A 22,310-nucleotide genomic window follows, 5' to 3' on the forward strand; every position below is an offset into this window, starting at 1 on the left:
GTTTCCAATTTAAAGACACCTTCCTCCTACTAGCCTCTAGAAAAGATAAAGTGTCTTACTACATGCATTTTGACAATCAATGTCGCACCTAAGGCCAGAAGTTGTTTACATATCAGCAGTGTAGTTGGGAGTGGGGCAAGGAGTCAGTCAGCCCCAGGCAACACTTTAATGTGAGCAGTGCTTTTGGGTCTGCTGTATAAGACTGGGTAGGGGCTGGGAGTGCACAGAAAATGCAAGGGTTGCTCTGCTACGCCAGTTTTATACCCTGTACCTGACTACCATGATGTCCTGGGGAAGACTCTGGGCTTCGATAAGAGGCAGCTAGCCAACCTGTTCGGGAGGACCTTCGGGTCGAGGTTTCTGGATAACTACCAGAAATCCTTGACTTGGCTGTGCTACCGATCGGCTTTACCGGTTCGGGAAAGGTTGTCAAGGCATGGTTATGACACCTCCCCCACGTGTCCGAGGTGCGGGCCTGCCAGTGAAACGGTGACGCATGCCTTCGTACACTGTGAGGAACTGAGGGATTTGATAACCTATGCCGAACAGCTGATGTCGGATACGGAAGGAGTACGACTCTCGACTGAGTCCACGATAAAGATTGCAACGCCTTCTTCTTTCTCCAAAGAAAAGAAGGCAGCATTTCTCTGCGTAGTAACCACATTGAAAGAAACGGTATGGAAGATGCGAATGGAAGGGATTGCGACAGGGCAGTTCATCTCCAGACGAGGGCTGGTGAATTACTTCACCTCTCATCTTGTTTTCAAGATTCGTCTGGAGGGGAGGAACCTGCCGCAAAGAGTGTTCGCGAAAAGATGGAAGGAAATGGTACGAAAGATGAGTATGCAAGGAGCCGTGCTAACACGGCCGGTCCGAGCATAGAAGAACAGAATTACCAAAAAGAAATCAACCGGCGAGTTAGTGCACTAACCCAAAACCCGAAAGAGACATAAAATTTTTTTAACCTATATTATATTAGATTATTTTACTTCATATCATCTGAATTGTATAAACTCATTTGTATTGAATCATCCGTAAAAGCTTGACTGACTCATATATATGTTCTTGTCTGTCCTTGTTTGTCCCCACTATTTATCTTTGTATTAGGAAAATAAAGAAATACAGTGTTCTCGACTGTATTCTTCCCAAATCTGAGGCTTCGTGTCTCTACATTAGAACCTTATGTTTCTTGTTTGTCTATCTATTTCATTTATCTAGTCTGCTCACCCTTTTAATCGATCGTATTTCCTATCAAGTCTGTCTTTGTCCTGTTATCATAAACTTTGTACCACAACCACTTCAAACTAGAACGAAACTGCTCTTAACAAATTTATAATCTCTCTAACTTGATCAAACCAACGGAGGAATTTTATTAAAATGACGCATATTCCACGCGATCGTCCCCTGTTTTGACCTTGCTTCTCGAATTGTCAAAAATTAAGAACAGAGGAGTGACGTCAGAAACAGTCAATAAACTCAAAAGGAGGCAACTGTAGTATAAAAGAACCGTCGACAGTTCTTCAGTTCCATAGCGTAATAAGTCAGACTACAGAGAAGGTGTTGTCTCACTAAGAAGACCTTTACCCGGCTATTGAACTTCATTGTTTACAGTAAGTTTATTATGTTTGACAAGAACAGCTTTTATTTCTTCTATATTTTATGTCTCTTTACAATGCTTAGTGAGTGTTACATTAATAACTTGGTAAACTTAAAAGTTTTGCCAACAAAACTTTGTAAATTTCATTAACAGTTGGAAAGTTTTTTCTTTTCGTAACAAGTTTAACATTAATGAAGCTCTTGTTAATAATTAGTTGTTTTGTTACTCTTCGGCAATATTTAATGCAGTAGGCATTAAAAGAAGCTGACTTTTAAAAAATCCTGTTTATACTAAAGTTTTAACAAATATATAGATGAATATATAGGTGTATATTTTTATAAATACGATTTAAAAAAAAATATAAGTTTGGCATTAAGTCTCCTGTTTATTTAATCTATTTATATTATTGCTTACATTTAATTACTCAACTCCCTGGATGGTATGGATTGAACTGCTCTAAACACCGTTAAATATTTTGCCTCTGCCCTACCGTTTCTGTTATCTTATCGTTTTTTTTAGATATTTGATTCTATATGTAATAAAAAATATTAACATTCGGGCGAAAGTAAAGGATCTGCACACCGGTGTTTAGGGTTGTTTGTTAATCCGAAAACGGGTGGTGTACTTATTCACCTCCGCCAACATTAGTTTTAATATTAAAAGAAATGTTTAACAGCCTGTAATTTCAACTCTAGGTTTTGTTGACGAAACTTAAGTTCTGCCCTCAACTTACTACGTTCGATTTTTCCTTCCTTCACACGAGATGTTTTTTTTATTTTTTTTTTTTTTTATTTCTATCAACTTCATCATTCGGGAGGTGGGAAATTTGTTCTAATTCTATATTCTCCCATATAAATAATATACTCAAAGTTACGAAGACACACCTCCCAGATAGTTTACAAAATACGCGAAACTTCAGCTTGCACATCAAAGACAAAGTTAAACTTACTCATTCTACGAACTTTAAATCTTTAATAATGATCACTTTTCTTTTTTTAGCGTGACAGCTCTTACGTAAAGTGTAGGAAGTTGAAATATAAGTTATTTTATTTTTGATTTGGAGAGGGGGGAAAAAAAAGAAAAAAAAAAGGCTGGCGCCCCCAACTTTTTACAGCTTTAAAACACTAGCCTTGTAATTTCGACAGCCATGCCGAATTTTAGCAGTAGTCGCGCGCTTTAATCATCCTCATAACTATTTGATGCTGAGGCTTATTTCATCAGACTTTACGCCGTGGACAACTAACTTTGGGGTCGATGAAATGACTAGCAATTAAGCACTGGGGTCGATGTACTCGTCCTTTATTACAGAAAGAATTAGTTATATTTCGGGACGGTCATTTTTTTTTTTTTTTTTCAAATAAACACACGCACTATATATTCATTCTTCACTCGTTTATTACTGTTCCTTTGTCCGGAAAGCTTTCGTCACACATCTGTGACCTCTTCAGTTACACTTTCCGTCATTGTGTATGCTCCTGCTCCGCTTAGCAGGAGCGTACACGAGGACGAAAAGTGTCGCTGAAAAGGTCACAGATGTGTGACGAAAGGTTTCCGGACAATGGACATCAGTTAAAATGAGAACGGTAATAAATGAGTGAAGAACGAATATAGTGCGTATGCTTTATTTTATTTTTTTGTTGGGGAGTGGTGGTGGTGGTGGGGGGGACAATTATAATGCAACTACCACATTGAAAGTTGTTTTAGAATCCGTTTGCCGTCTCGTTCGCGTAATGAAGAGAAAAAGTAAACCGGTAGGATCAACTGTTTTACTTTTGAAGGTGGTTCCAGTAGGCTGTGAATTCTAATTTCAATAAGATATATCGACGGCGTCTTTTAATAAAACTTATGAAAGTTAACCAATTCATTCTGTTTCGTGTTTATTGAGACTTTAGGGAATCTTATAGTGTCGAATTATCCAGAAAATAAAATGAATTCATCAAAATCCGGTCCAAGACAGTGACGAAAATTCTACTGTAAAACCAGGAATTTATTTTCTAACCCGTTGTTTCAAAATTGTTTCAATATTTCTTTATTGTCTTGTATGCGCGTCTGTCCCTCCCTCCTACTGCTTGTCCGATAGAGGGTAGTTCTTCGACTGAGCCAGTGGTTCTCAAAATCCCCCACCAACCCTTGATTTTTTTTTTTTTTTGCTCAATCCGTAATTACAAATTGAAATTACAAATCCATAAAAACCGAGTAAAGTGTGTTGGCACTCTAAATGATTTCCGCTCCTGTATTCTTTTACTTGTTTCTGTCATGTGATTGCTGGAGCACCACCTTTTAGTTGAGCAAATCGACGCCTGGACTTATTCTTTGTAAGCCTAGTACTTAGCGGTTCGGAAAAGGGATCCGATAAACTGTTACTAGCATCGGTTGTCTGCCTGTTGAGAATATGCACACACACGACGGGCTTCTTTCAGTTTCCGTCTACCAAATCCACTCACAAGGCTATAATAGTAGACATTTACCCAAGGTGCCACGCAGTGGGAATGAACCCGTAATCATGTGGTTGGTAAGCAAGCTACTTAGCACACAGCCACTCCTGCGCCTGTATGTTTATAATTTTTCCTTTTCTCGCTCTTTTTTTTTTCTTTTTAAATAAAATGTGACAAAATTTGGAGGAGGTGGTCTGTGCGAGTAGGATCGACTGTGGGAACTACATAGAAACAAGGCTCACTCGGAGTGGTTTTAAAAGGTCATGTTTTGACATGAAATCTCACTGTAGTCGAACTACAAAGTATTCAGACTGTCGTTAATATATTCTCCATATTTTGACAATCTTTACTTTTTTCTTTTAAACAGATCAGGGCGAGACGTCTGCCCCGCCCCCAAACCACCCTTTTTAAAACTTTTTTTTCGACACAAAACCCGCCTTTTCAGCTACAGGGAATACGAATCTGCCAAAAGAAAAATTGGCGAAAATCGGCATTTTTAAATTACCCCACCCCAACCCCCTTTTCTTTCATCTTTTTTTACTTTTTCAGAATATTTTTTCAAAATATGTGGAAAAATACGGAGATTATGATTTGTAAAAAATTGGAGAAAATGGAGGGGGATAGGCGGAAGTCTTTCCCAGATCAGTTTTAATTTTTCTTATTCGAAATAAAAAAAATAAAAAATCTAAATTATATGTAACTATAATCTCTAAAAGAAACTTATTTTGTTATCTTGTCATTAGACTGTGCCCATGCTGGGGCATTAAATTCAATTTTAGTCGAATGAATCGGCCCCCCAGTGCTTTTTTTTGTAAAGCCTTGTCCTTATTCTATCGATCCCATTGCCGATCTGCTAAGTTATGGGGATGTAAACCTTCCAACACTGGTTGTCAAGCGGTGGTGACCACACACACACACACACACACACACACACACACACACACACACACACACACACACACACACACACACACACACACACACACACACACACACACACACAGGGTTTCATTCAGTTTCCATCTACCAAATTCACACACGAGGCTTTTGTTGGTCTGAGGCTATAGCAGAAGACACTTGCCTAGGGTGCCACACAGTAGGACTGGACGATGTGGTGTGTTATATTCTTTCTTTTATATACGCACATATATTTATTATATTGGTACGTCCGGCATTGTCGACGATGACCAAGGACATCGCGTGGGAGAAGACAGGACAGTGTCCAACTGTTATCAATCAGTTTGATGCGTGCTCGAAGGTTCGGCCGCAAGTCGGAAGAACGCATGCATGTGCGAACCCACACATCCGTTCGCAACACTCTGGTTGGCCTGAGTTTACTGCAGTAGACACTTATCTTAGGTATCACAGTGTGGGACTGAACACGCTTCTAAATGGTGAGGAAGCGAACTTGTTAACAACACAGCCACGCTTGCGCCGGTGATTTTGAGATACTTTTACTAGTTAGTATTTACCGTTTAAGAAAGGACACACTGTGTCAGCAAGAGATAATGATGGGTTTCTCCCTACACTTCTGACAGTTTTTATTAATGTCTCTTATTTTAACGATCATTATTTGTCGTTCACGTCGCTGAGGTTATAGTGTGTGAAGTATCATTATCATTTTGCTGTAATCTAGCTGCGACATAGTTCGTTTGTGAAGCAAGCGTTCCCTTTCCATCACACACGCACACAGGTATTACAAAGTTATGCCTCCTATTCCCATACTAACATTTACTAAACACATTTACACGCAATTACACAATACACAGAAAAAGATGTAATCATTGTTATTAAACAAAAGTTAAATCCTTTAGAAAGTGAAAGTTAATTGTCTGAGGATTAAATAACCTTCCAGGGCTATACAGGTGTTCCATATACACTTCAATCGTTGATGGTTAATCTTGACCTTTTAGTTTTTTTTTGTTTTTTTTTTATATAACTTGATTTTTTTAAACATTTATTTTATTTATTGTAGGACTTTAATCAGCAAAGATCTAACATGGAACACGAGCAAAGCACCAGTGAAGAGACACCAGCTCAGTTCATGAAGCGTGTTTCATCAATCCCAGTCATTGAAAGTACATGGACTCAACTATCTGTTTATTATAACAAAGCCAAGGAGTACAACACATTGGTGAAGTATGCCTTTGATAAAGCTGAAAGTGGAGCAAAAACTGTTCTGAATACTGCTCAACCAGTTCTGGATAAATATCAAACTCAGAGTAAGTTTGTATTTTATATTATTAACTATGAAAATTATATAGTAATATGGTAAATTGAACAAGGAATAATTTAATGCTTTATGGTGAATCCTCATACCTTCTATGTTAGGAAGCTTGACTGAGAGTCACTGGTTTCTTTACATAAGCATTACACTGTGTACTAAACAAAAACGTGACTTTCAATGAAATGGTTTAAAAGTAGGTACTATATGAAGGAATATGTCTTCGGGGCCTGGGAAAATTGTGGTGGTGCTAGGACTGGGACTCAAATTTTTTTATAGTGGTATATGGAATTGTGAAAATGGTTGTCAATAACGTACTTTTTTCATACTTGGTACAAAGTTATTGGTAGTTTATTTTGTATTAAATAATTGGTAGAATATTAAAGCTAAAGTTGTTTTTTTTTTCCAACTACCAGTGGGGCCTGGGGGTGGGTGGACATATGTTGGGAAACATTGCTCTAATGTAAGGTATGTGAGGTTCTGTGTGATTTCTAATTGTTTTATGTACTTGCAAGGTTATGTGATTAAGGTTGCCTCTAGGCTCTATGGTTTTAGGCTTAGTCCCACTGTGTGGACACCTTGGGCAAGTGTCTTCTATAGCCCAGGGCTGAACAAAACCTTGTCAGTGGAATTTTTTTTTTGTTTTTTAAATACATATTCGGCTGTTTTTAAGCTGCATTCTCTTCCTGTTAATAACTCTTATTCTTTTCAAGCTGGGTGCTGTTATCTCAAAGGATTATCAGATGACTTGTCAACAATGGTTTATGTATGTAACAGCTGTGTGGTTAAGAGGGTCGCTTTTTGTTTCCAGGTTCAGTCTTGTTGTACAGTGTATCGGACGAATGACTTCTATCATAGCTCTGGTCCAACCGAAGCTTTGTAAGTGGAAACTGAAAGAAGCTTGTCATGAGTGATATATGTATATAATGTCTGTTTGTCCGCCACCATTGCTGGCTACTGCTGCTGTTGTGTTTGTCCATGTAACCTAGCAGTTTGGTAAAAGAGACAGGATAAGTATCAGTCGGGGATTCACTTTCACCAAAGAACAGTTGGTCTAAATATTTTTTTGTTTCTATTGGTATCAGGAAGGGATCCAGCTCTAGAAGCCATGCCAAGGCAGCCTTTAGGGCACAACAGTCCTGTGATCCATTGGCTCCTGCTAAACTGTCCAGTCCATTCTTGCATTGAAGACTGACTTCAAATGAAGATTCCTGTGCCCTAACCTGTTGGGATTTAGACTGGCCATATCCAGCTCATTTATTCTGTTCAAACCTACCTGATCTGGATTCTCACCTATTCGCCAATGTCATTCTAAAAATATATACAGTAACACCATCAAAATTTTGAAGCTCACATAATGTATGATTAATTCAAAACAGTGTAAATAAGCAACACATTTGGCAAAATAATCTGAATGCTAAAAGGTTAACCTCTGCACAATTTTAATACAGATTTTTGTTCTTTCAGTCAATGCTGCTGATAACTTTGCATGCAACCAACTTGATAAACTGGAGGAGAAGTGTCCTGCTATCAAAAAGACTCCTCAGCAAGTAAGTTGATCATTGTGTAAATGATAAAAAGCTAACATTAACATGAGTGTCTCTTTTGTGTGTGTGTGTGGTCACCTCTCTTCCCTTTTTTTTCTCTTTTCTTTCTTTTTTTTTCTCTGAGTATATTCAGAAACTGAAAAACTGCCACCCACATGCAATCGCTGCATGTGTGTGTGTGTCTTTGTCGTTGCTGTGGCGTTGCATGATGGTTGTCGTAAGAAAGCAGTGTCAGTCAGTTCTTCTATTCTGCAAGAGAATGCCTGGCCATGGGGAGATATTGCTTTACTTGGGAACGGGTGAGGCTTGGTGACAGGAAGGGCACTTCTCTTTTTTTCTTTTCTTCTTTTGCTTGGGGGGGGGGGGGGGCATGTGGATTGGAATATTTTGAATGGGTTTGGCCCTTCGACTGGGATCATTTAATGGTTCCAATTTTTCGTTCCATTCCTTTAGTTTTTTTCTGGCTGTTAGCTTTTATTATTTAGCTAACTGAATATTATGCATGAGTATTGCTGTGAGCTGAAGGAGCTTGCTCTGCCACAGTTTCAGGTTCGATCCTATTGCATGTCACTTTGAACTATTGGCTTCTATAATAGCATGCATTAGGGTGAACAGTGCCTTAGATGATTGAATTTAGGTAGAACAGAAACTGTGGAGTCTGTGTATATGTGGACTGTAGTTTCACTTTTATCATTTTAACATCCACTTTTCTGAGCTTGCATGGATCACACTTTACTGAAGCCGATTTTTCTATGGCTGGATGCCCTTCCTGTCACCAAGCCTCACCCGTTTCCATGCAGGGTAATATTTTCCCATGGCCAGGCATGCTCTTGCAGAATAAAACTGACTGACACTGCTCTTATGACAACTATTATGCAACGTCACAGCAATGATAAAGACATGTACACATGTAGTGATTGTATGTGTGTGATGGTTTTTTTCAGTTTGTGTATGGTCTGAGGCTTTGTGTATGGTCTGAGGCTTTGTGTATGGTCTGAGGCTTTGTGTATGGTCTGAGGCTATTATGGAAGCTACTTGCCCGAGGTTTCACATAGTGGGATCAAACTTGCCTCTTACCATGCAGCCATGTCTGCATATTAAAAACCAATGTGTTTGTCCCACAATTTGACACTTCCACAAATGGAAATCAATAAAATATCAGATTTAGCTAAATTCAGGGTTTGTGATTGATTAAACCCTTGAAAAGGTAGTGGCCAGCATGGTCACAGATGAGTGACTGAAACCAGTGTAAGAATTTTTTTTCAATAATTTTGTTTTAATGAAACTTTTAGCAGATGTGAGAGAAACTGTTTATTATATATAATGCTATTATGTTATATTATTTTTAACAGATTGTCACTGACAGCAAAGAGATGTGCTCCACTCTAGTGCAGCCTGCAGTTGATAAGGTAAAGTCAGTTTAGCCAAATCTTCCATAACTCTTAATAGTAGAATTTTTCTTATTTATAGTATTGGCTAAACATCTGTTAAATTTATATTGTTAATAACCCTTCTCGTATTGGTTGATACCTGAGACAATACCTGCTGCCTACAAAAACTCTTTGTTTTAAGCCTTTAGCATTCAGTCTACTCTGTGAAATGTGATGCTTGATTTATTTACAATGGTTTGAATTTATTGTGAATTATCTTGTGGCTTTAGGAATTCAATGTGATTATTTGTTTTTCGAATGACATTGTAGAGTAGGTGTGAGAGGTCAAATCTTTCTAGTTTGAACATAAAACAATATTTTGGCTGGTTTAAATGCTAAAGGGTTAAAATGGTCTAAAATTTTCTATGAAAATATAAAATTTTGTTCCAAACACCATGTAAAATTTAGCCTGAATATATGAATGGAAACCATTTGATGATAAAAATAAAATATAGCTAAAAATTTTTTATTTTTATTTTAGTTTTTTAATCTTTAAATTTGATTATTTTAAAGGTCAATACTGTGAAACAATTTGGGGACACAACTGTGGACAACATCAAGTATTTCAGTTCTTTGGAAAACAGCAAGGATTATGGCATGAAACAGGTGCTTCGTGCTTCCAACTACACTTACAGCCAGCTGCAGTGGCTGCTTCAAACTGATTATGGTCAGCAACTGTTGCATCAGGTGGAAGTTTATTTAACCTATTCTGAAGATGCTCTTGATAAATATCTGCCTGCTGCTGACGATTCTGAGGAACCAGGCAAAGGTAACCATAAAAAAACAAATTATTAAATTATGCAAACTGTACAAAAGTGAAGATCTTGAGTTCATTTAATTAAAATTAAGGGTTTCTCCTCCATCTGCTCATTATTATATTACTTAACATACACTTAATCATAGCTGTGTCAGTTAAAGCCATGTTAAATACTATGGAATCTGGTGAAACGACTTCAAGAATGGGTACCAGATCACTTGGCCATGTCACTGAACTAGACTGGTGTCTTGTCCATGGTTGATTTCTCTTGTCTTGCACCATGTCTCTAGAGACCTTTCCTCAATTTATTGTCCAATTATTTTCCATCCTGGCATGAGCTGGATGGTTTGACTGGGGCTGGTGAGGTTAGGAGCCACATTGGGCTCCATTGTCTGTTTTGGCTTGGTGTTAAGTGATGAAATGTGGGTTGGAGGAAGGTCCCTTGGTGAGATCCTTGTAAAGCTTTTGTTTAACCCCTAGATATAGCAGTAAAATGTCCTCATTGTTTTAACATTCACTTTTCCATGCTTGTATGGGTCAGGTGTTTATTAAAGTAGATTTTCTTTGGCAAGATGTCTGTCTTGCCAATCCCCACCTGTTTCCAAGCAAGGTAATATTTTCCTATGGTTAGATACTGTCTTCATGGAAGATAAATGCTACCAGCTGTATAACAACAATGTCAAGACAAGGTGACACCTGCACACACTAACATGCCACTGGCTTCTTTCAGCTTCCATCTACCAAATCTACTCACCAGGTTTTGGTTAACTTGGGGCTATAATAGAAGACACTTGCTGAAGGTGCCATGCAGTAGAACCAAATCTCAGACCATGTACAACACAGGACTTGGAAACAGGTGAGAGCTGACCAAATAAAATCTGCCTTAAGTTTCATCTGGCCTATGCAGACATTGAAAAGTGCATGTTAAAACTGACATCGATGGAAAGATATGCTTGTTTTCTCTCAAAACATTTAAAGAAATTTGTTTCCTTGGCAACACAGTTGCTGTAAGAAATTCCTTAGGTCTCTGTCTGAAATTGTTTTCAATCTCCAGGGGCTGGAAACTTTGACTTAAACACAGTCAAGACTTTTAATTTTCCCACTTGTTTGTTCTGTTTTTTTCCACTGCTCTAATTTCATTACTTATCTGATGGTTCTTTGTGTCTCCAGAACTGGAAGCCTCTAAAGAAGCCTCCTTAGCTCGTGTTGGCAACATTTCTCAGAAGCTCAAGAAACGTGTCTATGCAAAAGCAATGAAAGAATTGGAAACTGCACAGGCTCGTTCCAAAGAAGCCCTAAACAAATTAATTGCATCTTATACTCTTGTAAGTATTTCACCTTATGGTTAATTTCATTAGTAATATTCGTTTCTAGCATTTAAACTGGCTGTATCTGGCCCAAATATTCCACTTGTTTCATGGTTCAAAGTGGCTCAGGGAAAATTTCTTCACTCCATGCAATTTTATATTTGTTGGTGTTTCCTTGGAGAAAAATGATATAAAGCTGCTGCTTAACTCAAAGAGGAAGCTGTAAAATGTGTACAAGATAAACAGCATCAGACAATGCATTATCACAGCAATCCCTAAAGATCTACTCCACATACAGTTAGTAGGACTGGAATCCTGAAATTATTTGTCCAGAATAAAGTCTGGGTTGCAAATGTAAATTCTTGCAGAATTGGTCTTTTGTCCAAGAATGAATGAATATTGTGGATGTATGCCCTAGGCACACAACTGTTTTTTATCGTGGTTCCTCCTAGATTGTGAATAATTCTCACAGTAGTATGAACATAACACTTTCTTCTGGAATATAAGTCTGAAGCCTTGTAATAATGGAAGATGTATAAAAGGTGTAGTTAATTCGTTGAGGGTGAAATTTAGTACCGTATTTAACATGTCTTGATACCAACCCACTCAATTAAGATTTAAAGTAGTCATATAAAGCATTTGGTTAGTTTCAATAACATCTAGTCAAAGACATTGGTCTGATATTATTTACCTGCTTGGCACTGCCATTTTAGTTTTGATTTCAACTGATAAAATTAAATGATACTTTCTTTTTAACTGCATAATTTATTGTACAAAATAGTTTTTATTAAACCCCTATCGTATTCTTTTGAAAGTTAATTGAAATGGGCAGTTTTTCCTTGTTAGAAAATAGTTTAAAGTTGTTTGCAGAAGTTATCAGACATTTTAAATTGATTTGCAGATCGAGACATTGCAACAGAATATTGGTTCTTCTAAAGAAAGGATCCAAAATGTTAAGGAAAAAGTTATGGCAACATGGAAGGATGTCATGAGTGAAGAAGACCCATATGCAGGAAAATCCTTTGATGAAAAAACTGTAAGCATTTTTTATATTTAATAGGAAAATAATACTCAAGTTATAAAGTTGATTATATGTCATGCCTTTATTTTTTTGTGCCAATTTCAAATCTTTTTCACTTAAGGTCCTTAAGAAATAGGGGCAGCTGTCTAGGATAATTATTCATCTGCACATGTGCAGGCCTGAGCAAGATGTTTTCTCTTTTTGGAAAACTGGCAGGTATGACTGTGCTTAGCTTACTTCTCACTCACATGGTTCCAAGTTCAATCCCACTGTAGAATCTTAGGCAAGTGTCTTCAACTGTAGCCCAGTGTTGATCTTGTGAGAAGATTTTGTAGACGGGAACTTGTATTAGAAGTTGTGTACATTTGACAAGTTTACTGCTTTCAATTCACTGGAATACATATGTTATGTAACTTTCAGACAGAAGAGCTAGCTGTGCTTCAGGGATTAGGGTTGATTAGGTATTATTGATTAAAAATTAGTTAGGTTCACACAAACCAGATAGTTTATCTTAGTCAAACTGTGGGAACCATTCTTTCCATAGTTTGAGAATGACTTGAAGGATGTATGTCTAACCTCAACTTATTGCATTTAAACTGCTAACATATTCCTACATTTTCAGACACCTATATCTTGACTCATTAGAGTATTGTTGTAATAATAAAAAAAATTAGTTTGATAGGGAATTTGTCGAAAGTAATCAATCATAATGATTTTCTTTTTTTTTCTGTTATTCAAATAGAATACAAAGCTGGAGCTACTTTAATATTTAGTTTTGTCCCATAGAAGGCTAACACTATTGTCCACATTGTTCAAGACCTTTGTTCCAAATATTAACAAGTGACTTTGTACAAACTTATGATACTCCATGGGCTCGGACAGTTTTTAAATTAATCTGGTACCTGTATGAGTTAGGGTTGAACATGTCACAGGCCTGGGCAAGCATTTTTGTGGAAGATGTAGTCACCTATGCATGCAAGTCTTTTCTCCATGTTGTTGTTGAAGAGACAAGCCTGTGACTTTAGAACCACTGCAGCTTAGTACTAGTGGTAAATGAACACATATTTTTGGTTCCCCTCACGTCACTTGAGAACAAGTGTTAGTGTGTTTATGTCCACATAACTTATAGTCTGGTAGAAAGAAACCTATAGAATAAGTACAAGGCTTGACTAAATCCTTCAACACGGTGCCCCAGTATGGCCACTGTCCAAAGATTGAAACTGTAAAAGATAGGATGACACTCTAACCTCTTGGGTTTTATTTTTCTTTTGCTTTGCAGAACAATGAAATAGCCATTACTTTAGCTCGCCATGTTGCAAAGCAAGCACAAGAAACCATTCATCTTATTTCGTCCAACTTACCAGAAGCTCCGGATGTTGTGAAGCAACTCGTGAAAGAATCTCAACAATACAGTCAGAACCTCTATACAACGATACAGAATGTAAGTTCTTTCACCAATTTGATATTTGCATTATTGTTATAGTTCATGTCTGAGTTTGATACCTGGTGGTGTCTTGTCCTTGAGCAAGACCATTTACTCCAGTCCACTCAACTGGCAAAAATGAGTAATGCTTGTATTTTAAAGGGCCAGCCTGGTCACATTGTGTCTTACTGAATTGCATGTCTGTGGAGTGCTCAGCCACTTGCATGTTAATTTCACGAGCAGGCTGTTCTGTTTGATCAAATCAATTGGGTACACTTTGTCATAACTAGTAGTGCCAATTACATTTTGTGCAATTTTCTGAAATTGAAATAACTTCTGATTTTATTTTATTGTACTGTTTCAGACTGAATCTATCAAAGATATTTCTTCAACACTATTTCACAAAACAACAGAGTCCCTTCTTGGTTTACAACAAATATTCCAGACTTTACTAAAAACACCTTTATCTTACATAGTAAGTAAACTCTTGACCCTTCTGTTACCATATTTGTTGAAATATGCTGTCTTTGTTTCAATTAATTTTGAAAATCATTAAGCTGTTATCTGGCACATAACAGGAAATTTTGGAAGATTTTTAGGTCACTTTTAAATAGGAAATTTGTTTTCTAGAATTGGGGTGAGATTGCAGAATGGTTGGTATCAAAAGGGTTAAACAAATGAAAAATTTGAAATTGGAACAAGTGACAGTGCCGGACTGAGCTCATTGTTCTTTTCGTGCCAATGGGGGCTGTAATTTTCATGGTAAACCTTAATTTTTTAATGAATTCGAAATTAAACACAATTACATTTTTTTTTTCTTTTATCTAGACATCACTTCCAAAATCTGAAGAAATCGAGATGACACCTGCAAATCCTTCATCCCCTGAAGAAACAAAAACTGAAGAATCGTCTACAAAATAAACAAATTAATAAAATCCATTTTCTTTTATTTTTGTCTGTGGCAGATGTGAAAATGGTAGAAATGGAATTGGGGAAAAAATGTTGACCCTGTAGCCTTTTTCTCAATGTTATATTGTTTAAACTTTTTGTCATAACCTATTCTACAGGGTAATTAACATGTCTCTTTTTTTACCAGTTAAATGCGATATAAAATTCTTAGAATTGTTTATATATTTAATAATTAATTAATCTCGTCAAAAGATAATGGTCGTTGTCCTAAAAAAAACATAAAAAAACCTGCTCTAATGATAGTTCTGTTTGTCTGGACATCCTTAGTCCAAATGATCATGGTGATACAAGTATTTGACTATATGAACAGCAGATTAAGTAGACTTGCTATCCTGGAATCCCAGAGCCATGCCAGTCATTGTGGTCTAAGGGGATGGAGTGTAATGAATGTAGCTCCGGTAGTTGACTGACAGCAATGGTGAGGAGTTGGGAGGGATTGGAAGATGAAACTTTCAATAAGAAACTTCATTGACTCCAGTTGAGAACCAATTTATAATGCTAAAAGGATTTGTTAATTACCCTGTAGTTTTAGTCTTTCTTCTACCGAATTATACTCTTTCATGAACAATTGAGATTATACTTAATAAAATGGAAGTTATAACTAACACTGCTATCATTTTATACAAATAAAAAGTGTTTTGTTATTGTATTTCTTCAGTTATTTTTTTGTAACATTCGAATAATTTTTATAATAAAAATGTATTACTGCTTAAACAATTTCTTTTTTATATCCTGTTCTTACAAACTGTTCTGCAAAATGATTTTATTTTCTAATTTTGGCATTTTTTAGTTAAATCTGATTGTACAAATCTCTACAGATTACAATTCACAAGCAGGCAATTGCTAAGTTGAATGTGTCTTGGCTTTATTGATGTCTTTTTCCATGATTGATAATTCAATGGGGCATACTTTCTTCAGCTAGACCTCTCTCTTCCTCTCACTAAACCTTCACTTGTTTCCAAGAGGTACAATAATTTCCCCAGTCTACAATACAATGACCAGCCTGAGAGACTGGAGGCAAACTATTAATGAACCATTTGCGTACAAAGATTGTACATGCTTAGAAGCCTAGGCATGCTATTGCAACATTGACTTTGGATAGACCAAAGCCTTGCGAATGAAACAAAGTGGACAAAAACTCTAGAAGTAGAAATGGTTGGTGAATCAGAGCATGAACAAAAATACCTTGAAGTATTTAGCCCTGTGTAAAGCAGCAAGCTGCCTGAATATTAGGCTGGGTAAAATGTTTAGTGACAATTTGTATATCTTTACACTAGAAATTCAAATTCCATTGAGGCCAAATTTTCCTTTTCGCTCTTTCAGGGTCAGAGCACCAGTTGAACATATGTTGATGTAATCGACTTATCACTCCTCCCCCTTACTGGCTTTATACTAAAATTTGAAAATATTTAGCCCGAGTAAGGTGCCAATTGTTGACATGGTTAGTGGCATTTCATCTGTCTTTATTTTGAGTTCAAATTCTGATGTTGATTATGCCTTTGATCTTTCTGGGATCAATCAAATAAGGACCAGTTGAACACTGGGAGATGATGTAATCGACATACACCCTCCCATTAATTGCTGGCCTTGTCAAAACTTGAAATCAATATTTAGTCTGAGTTATGTACCGTCTACACCAAAGGGGAAATATTTAGTCTTAAGTACTGTTCTAAATGATGTAAGGAGCAGGGTGTGTGAAAAGCTAAATAGAATTAACCAAAACCCTTGAAAGCAGTTCCCCAGTATGACCCACAGAGTAAAAATAACAAAATAAAATAGTGTTAAGCTAACCAAATGAATAAGAACTAAAGCCCAAAACCAGGACTAGTGATGAGGAAGAAATATAGAAGTCTTGTCTTGGAGTAATGAAAAAAGAGGGTCTTAAATACTAAGTATTTTAAGTTTAGCACCAAGTCCACTCTGATCCAGCGGACACTAATCAAAAGCTTTGCGGCCACAACCTGCAAGCTGATGTTGACCATTCACCCATCAAACATGCACACTTTTAACGGATAAGGTGAGATTTGGTTGCTATTTCCAGCACATTGAGAAATCGCAAAGAATCCTTATAGGGCATTTTGTACTAGGTCTGTTTTTCTATGCAAGCTTGGGTTGAATGAATGCTTAGCGAGGCATTTCTACAGCCAGATGCTCTTCCTGTCACTTATTTTCCAAGTTAAAGGATTTTTATATTCCACTTCCTTTCAAAAGTACAAGCTACAAAGTGATCTGATCAGTTTTTGCAAAGACAGAGAATAGGCCAACGCATACAATGTGTCCACCTTCTATAATTTCTAATTCTACTCACAAGGCATTGTTTGGTCAAAAGCCATTGTAGAAGATGCTTTCTCAGTGTTATGCAGTGAGATAGAGCTTGAAATCATCTGGTTACAAAGCTAACAGTAACCACACGGCCATGACTGCCTGTTATTAGCCTGTAGTACACTGTAAGGGCATCGGGTCACTGAGTTTTCTCCCCTGCAGTAACAGGGGAGGGGGAATAAGTCTAAAGAAAATGCAATGTGCTAAAGATGAGGAAAAAATCATTTTACTTGCCAATGTAACTTTGGAAGCTACACTTTTGTTGCTATATCAGGAAATATAGCATATACATTCCAATAATTGTCCTTTCTACTTTAAGAATAAGGCCTGAAATTTTGGGGTAGAGAGCTTGTGGATTACATTTGAGCCCCAGTGCTCAGCTGCTACTTATTGCACTGACCAAGTCACAAAAGCAAAATTTGAAGGGAATTAGTAGTCATTTCCTTTGATTTCTCGACGGAAACAAATAGGAAGTAATACTTCCTGACCAAAGACAAGTGTTATTGGAAAAACAAACTCATCATTTTGCTATTAATATTTTTTATCTTTTTATATTTACCCCCACCGAAAGATGTAAGTCAAAGTTGACCTCATAGAATTTGAATTCAAAACAAAGATGGATGATATACCACTAAGCATTTTGTCCAGTGTGCAAACAATCCTGCCAGCATATAGCTTAAATTAAAAAAATCAGCAACCGAGATGGCATTAATATCAAGAGGTAATATTTATCTCCACTTAAACATGGATGTTCTGTTAGAACAAACTATACTGTGGTAGTTACCATCAGAGAAACCCTCATATTGACTTCTGATGCAACTTTTACCAAATTTCTTGGTACTTGAACAAAAAGAAAAATATTTATTACCTTAAAGCAAGATTAAATAAAACACATTTTTGTTTTAAAACAGAACATTCTCCACGCTGGTTGATAACCATGGGTGACCAGCCATCCATAGAAAATAGGATTCCAAAGAATTGTCAAATGATAAAACTAACTCTACAAGGTCTTGCTTGGTTTCAATAAGAATTAAGGTCAATTTTAAGCCTTTTGATGCCATATTTCTACTAAAGTCATCACCTTCATTTAATGTCCATTTTTCCTAGCTCACGTGGGTTGAATAATTCATAGATGCAGATTTTTCTAGAACCAGGAGCCTTTCTTGTCACCAGCCTGTATCTGCTTCCATCTGTCTGTCTGTCTATCCCTATGCTTGTTATTGCATTGATGTCCCAAAAAAACCTCAGTATTTCATAATATAGGAAGCAGTATTAAATAAACATAGCCATTTATGTATCATACTCTATGTAAGTAATCAGCGAAAGGCAATTTACAGCAGCATCATTTGTCCAGAAATAACATCTCGTGTGGAGTGCTGTGTTTAAAAAACTCACTATGTATTGGAGGGAGGTAAAAATCATGCCAACAGCAGAAGCACTTTGGCCTCATTAAGCCTTGTCAATGACATGTTCTCACTGCCAAAAACATTCCTAGACAAGATGTGTCACCTTTAGTATATAAGAACAGTGTATTTGCTTATATATTATAAGTAATGTATTCGCAGTCATTTTACCAGCTGAGTGAACATGTATATTATTGAGATAAGTAGCAGAGTTAAGGACATATTTCTTAGGGTTGATATGATCAACAAAAGACCTTGACAAAAGATTGAGAATTGCAAAAAAGCAAAATAAAAGAAACTCCAAGAAAAAAAAAAAATGCAATAATTAGAAAATCAATGAATTATAAGAGTCTTATTTAATATAAACAGATTTATTTTACATCCATTATTTTTACCTTGGAAACATCATGTTTTACCTTTTAGTTTTTAGACAAATTGTTTTTATGGCTGAATGTTGTTGTTTTTTTCTACCACTAACAACTTATCTCTGAAGTAGGAAAATAAACCAAGGCAGAGAGCTGTCTGCCACCCTGGAGAGAACACTATAGCTGTTGTAAGATTTGAACTCACTATTTATATATAAATATACGTGTGTGTGTATAAATGTGTGTATGTAAATATTTATGTGTCTGTGTGTGACTATATGTACATAGATACATGTTTGTATGTATTTAGTAAACTTACCACCCAAAAGAGACTAAATTATTCAAAGAATTTAATGCCTTTAGTCTGTTTATATGGTGTCTGGAGGAAGCATGTAGTGCTGTGCTCCTAACCTTTTTAAGACACCTTTAGGGTCCTTGAGTTTGGTGATGTTCAATTTCATTAAACTAGTTGGAAGGGAGACCATTGCAAGAAGAATGTTTCAGAGAGACCTGGGGCATGAATTAGCCACTGTCTATTTAGTAAAGGGTTTGATGATTAAATCAATGATAGATATAAGAAGGACAGAGAGAGGTGAGCACACATAGTTGGTATTGCTTCAAGTTTAGAAGAGCAGAAGCTGTGGCAGAAAGAGACCAGAGCGCAACAGAAGGAGGTCATTTCAGGAAGTTTGAAGACAAATAGTTTTAACTTAACTTAAAAGTGAAGCCATTATATGTATGCATGCAGGGATGCAGAGATAACAAACTAGTTAATAAGTAAATATTTTGGAAAATATATAAAAATTCAAATCCAAAATAATAATTTTATCAGTAAATATTGCTGAAAATAACAAATAATTTCGTTGTTAGTGGATAAGCCATAAGAATATATTTTATGAAAGTTTCTGGAGAGAGAGTACAAAAAAAAAAAAAAAATTAAGAATTTAAAAAAAAAATTAACATTATTGTTTGGTATTTTTCTTTATGTGTTCTTTGGAAATGAAAATAATGCAATGCATTTTTGTAAAAAACACAGAATTAAAAAAAAATTAATATACACTAATAATCTTATTGCAACACAATAAAATGGCCCTTACACATTATGATTGTTAACAGAAACAGTAAAACATTGAAGCACCATGCAGTGGAAAATATACATATATATAAGTGTGTGTATATATATATATATATATATATATATATATAGTTATATATGTATCACTTCTACGACTGAAGAAATTTTAATTTTATATAGGATGTCAACGAGAAGTTAGTAGATAGTTCTTCATTGCTTTACCGTTACTGATGCAGCTGTTGTTGAATGCAATGGTCTTTGAAGAAGCTGTAGTGTTTGTTTCCTTCTGCATGATAAAGCTGAATGAACTTGCCACAGGTTAAAGAGTCCTTAACCGAATAGTAACTTAACAACGATTGTGAGTATATTTAAGCCAATCAGTGGAACTGAAAAAGAAAAGTAAGAATATAAAACCATTGATGATAAACTGAAAAATAAATTTTTGAGAAAAAAAATCTGTTCTGTTACAGAAAACAGTTTAAAAGTAATTTTAATTTCAATATTTCCTTTCAAAATGCTTTAATTTCAAATTTGGAGAGGGAAAAAAAATAAATAAATAAAACAGCCAAATGCATTTTTAGCAGGCATGGCTCTATGATTGTGGTGGTGGTTGGTTAAGAAGCTCACTTAGCAACAGTATGGTTTTGGGTTCAGTCCCATTGCACAGTATCTGAGGCAAGTGTGTTCAACTATAGACCTGGACCAAACAATGACTTATGAGTGCATTTGTTAGACGGATACTGTGTGGAAACCCTAATGTGCACGTGTGTGTGTGTGTGTGTGTGTCTGTGTGTGTGTGTGTGTGTGTGTATGTGTGCATGAGAGTTTGTATACTTGTGTGTCTTTTTGTTTGTCCATCATCACCATTTGATAACCAGTTTTGGTTTGTTTATTTCCCTGTAACTTAGAGGTAGAGTAAGTACCAGATTTTAAAGAATTAAAAATAACGAGAGTAATTTTAATTCCAAGAATTTCTTTCATTCATCAACATTATAATTATAAATAGTTATAATAAAAATAATAATGGAGAAGAAAAACTGAAAGTAACACTTACTTTTCATCACTGTTCGTATTGCTCTCACAAGGTTAATTAGTTGCGCTTTTATGCCTGGTTGTTCACCGAAACCTCTTTGTTCTGCTGTACCCCAACCAACTGAAAGACGAAACAGCCAAGACAAGATGTTATCAATATCTTATGTGAGATAGCCTTGATAAAATACGATATCAGTAAAGAACTGTGGTAAAATCAATCAACTACACCTTCTTCTGCCAATGATGTTAGAAATGAAAAACATGTAATGACTAAGAAATCAGACAAAATATCGTGATATCTAGTTATCTCCCTTTACTCCTTACCATGTATAGCTTTACAGCTCAGCATCTAATGATATAATTTCAAGTTTCATTTAACTCTTGTTCAATTTGAATACTCTCTTATGTTATTAACAGTGAGATGTAAGGCAAAGGAGACTGGCATAGACAGTAAAGAGTTAAGCGATTCTATACATAGAATCTAATTTGGTGATATATATATATATATATAAATTCAGAAGAGTGGTACAACAAGGCACCAATATTAACTGGAAAATAGCAATCGATATAATTACGACGCTATTGTATAGCTTCACTGCGTGTATACTGGCAAAAATGCGTGTGTGCAACACACATGAAAAATTTGTCTTACCTGTAGGAAGAACATTCGATAAATGGACAACCCAGAATCGGATAATGCAGGACCGGTTTCAGACCCTTCAAATACGTTTCACAACGTAAATCTGATCAGTCTTCATCAGCTGCATTGACCTAGACATTATTTCAAATGTTGCCACATCAATGCCAAGTATACTCGCCCGAACTTCCAGCCGTTAACAGAACTGAGAACAGTGAAGAAGTTATAAATGAAATATATTTCAATACAAATGTATTAATTTCCAGCAAAATAAAGCCCTATAAGGGTATATATATATATCTAAATAAATATATACATATATATTACAACAAAATTTTAAATAGAGTTATCCAAGGTTTCGCACCCACAAAGCCAAAGACTTGTGGACAGCTTGTCAGACTCTATATAAATACAAAATTTTAAAGTATCTTCGTCGCAGACGTGAGGAAACGCTCAGAACAAGAGGAATCCGAAAAAACGTTAATGAGAACGGGTTATTCCCCCTTAATCAGAAGAAGGAAAATAACTTTTATAGACTCGGAGAGGCCTAACGTGCAAACGTAAGTAACGCTTGAAGTGGGTACATTTAGAAAACACTTCTTTACGTCTGTTTAATGCGCCAGGTTTCTTATATAGTCCTTAAGACTTTTGGTTCTGATCGCGATGCAGATCTTGCAACAGCCACTTCCATTAGTATATAATTTAATCTCTCCGTTTGTCGTTAGGCCTCTCCGAGTCTCCAGAAAATTTTGTTGTAATAATTACT

General features: G+C 36.1%; 2 protein-coding genes across 6 annotated transcripts; one reads left to right on the forward strand and one right to left on the reverse strand.

The window, feature by feature from the left end:
• Positions 1–1,452: 1,452 nt before the first annotated feature.
• LOC106873228 (perilipin-3) lies at positions 1,453–15,427 on the forward strand. The gene is made up of 10 exons (XM_014920499.3): positions 1,453–1,610; positions 6,008–6,254; positions 7,724–7,806; positions 9,156–9,212; positions 9,747–10,002; positions 11,161–11,315; positions 12,199–12,333; positions 13,598–13,759; positions 14,106–14,216; positions 14,570–15,427. Exons 2-10 carry the CDS (start codon positions 6,032–6,034, stop codon positions 14,660–14,662), a joined length of 1,275 nt encoding a protein of 424 aa, XP_014775985.2. The 5' UTR covers positions 1,453–1,610; positions 6,008–6,031; the 3' UTR covers positions 14,663–15,427.
• Positions 15,428–18,787: 3,360 nt separating this feature from the next.
• On the reverse strand, positions 18,788–22,060 carry LOC149133115 (immediate early response 3-interacting protein 1-like). Of its 5 annotated transcripts, none has more exons than XR_016243876.1 (3): positions 21,909–22,060; positions 20,930–21,028; positions 18,788–20,261 (listed from the first exon to the last, which is right to left on the reverse strand). XR_016243876.1 is itself a non-coding variant. In XM_089361186.1 (3 exons), the coding sequence occupies exons 1-3, from the start codon at positions 21,254–21,256 to the stop codon at positions 20,206–20,208; spliced, it is 180 nt and encodes a 59-aa protein (XP_089217312.1). In that variant the 5' UTR covers positions 21,257–21,448; the 3' UTR covers positions 18,788–20,205. The 5 variants fall into 5 exon arrangements, 1 of the variants encoding a protein (XP_089217312.1); XR_016243877.1 differs by having other exon boundaries at positions 21,913–22,044; XR_016243878.1 differs by lacking the exon at positions 21,909–22,060 and adding an exon at positions 21,560–21,841.
• Between the last annotated feature and the right edge of the window lie 250 nt (positions 22,061–22,310).

Source organism: Octopus bimaculoides, chromosome 12, assembly GCF_046866305.1.
Source record: "Octopus bimaculoides isolate indiv1 chromosome 12, ASM4686630v1, whole genome shotgun sequence".
NCBI lineage: Eukaryota > Metazoa > Mollusca > Cephalopoda > Octopoda > Octopodidae > Octopus > Octopus bimaculoides.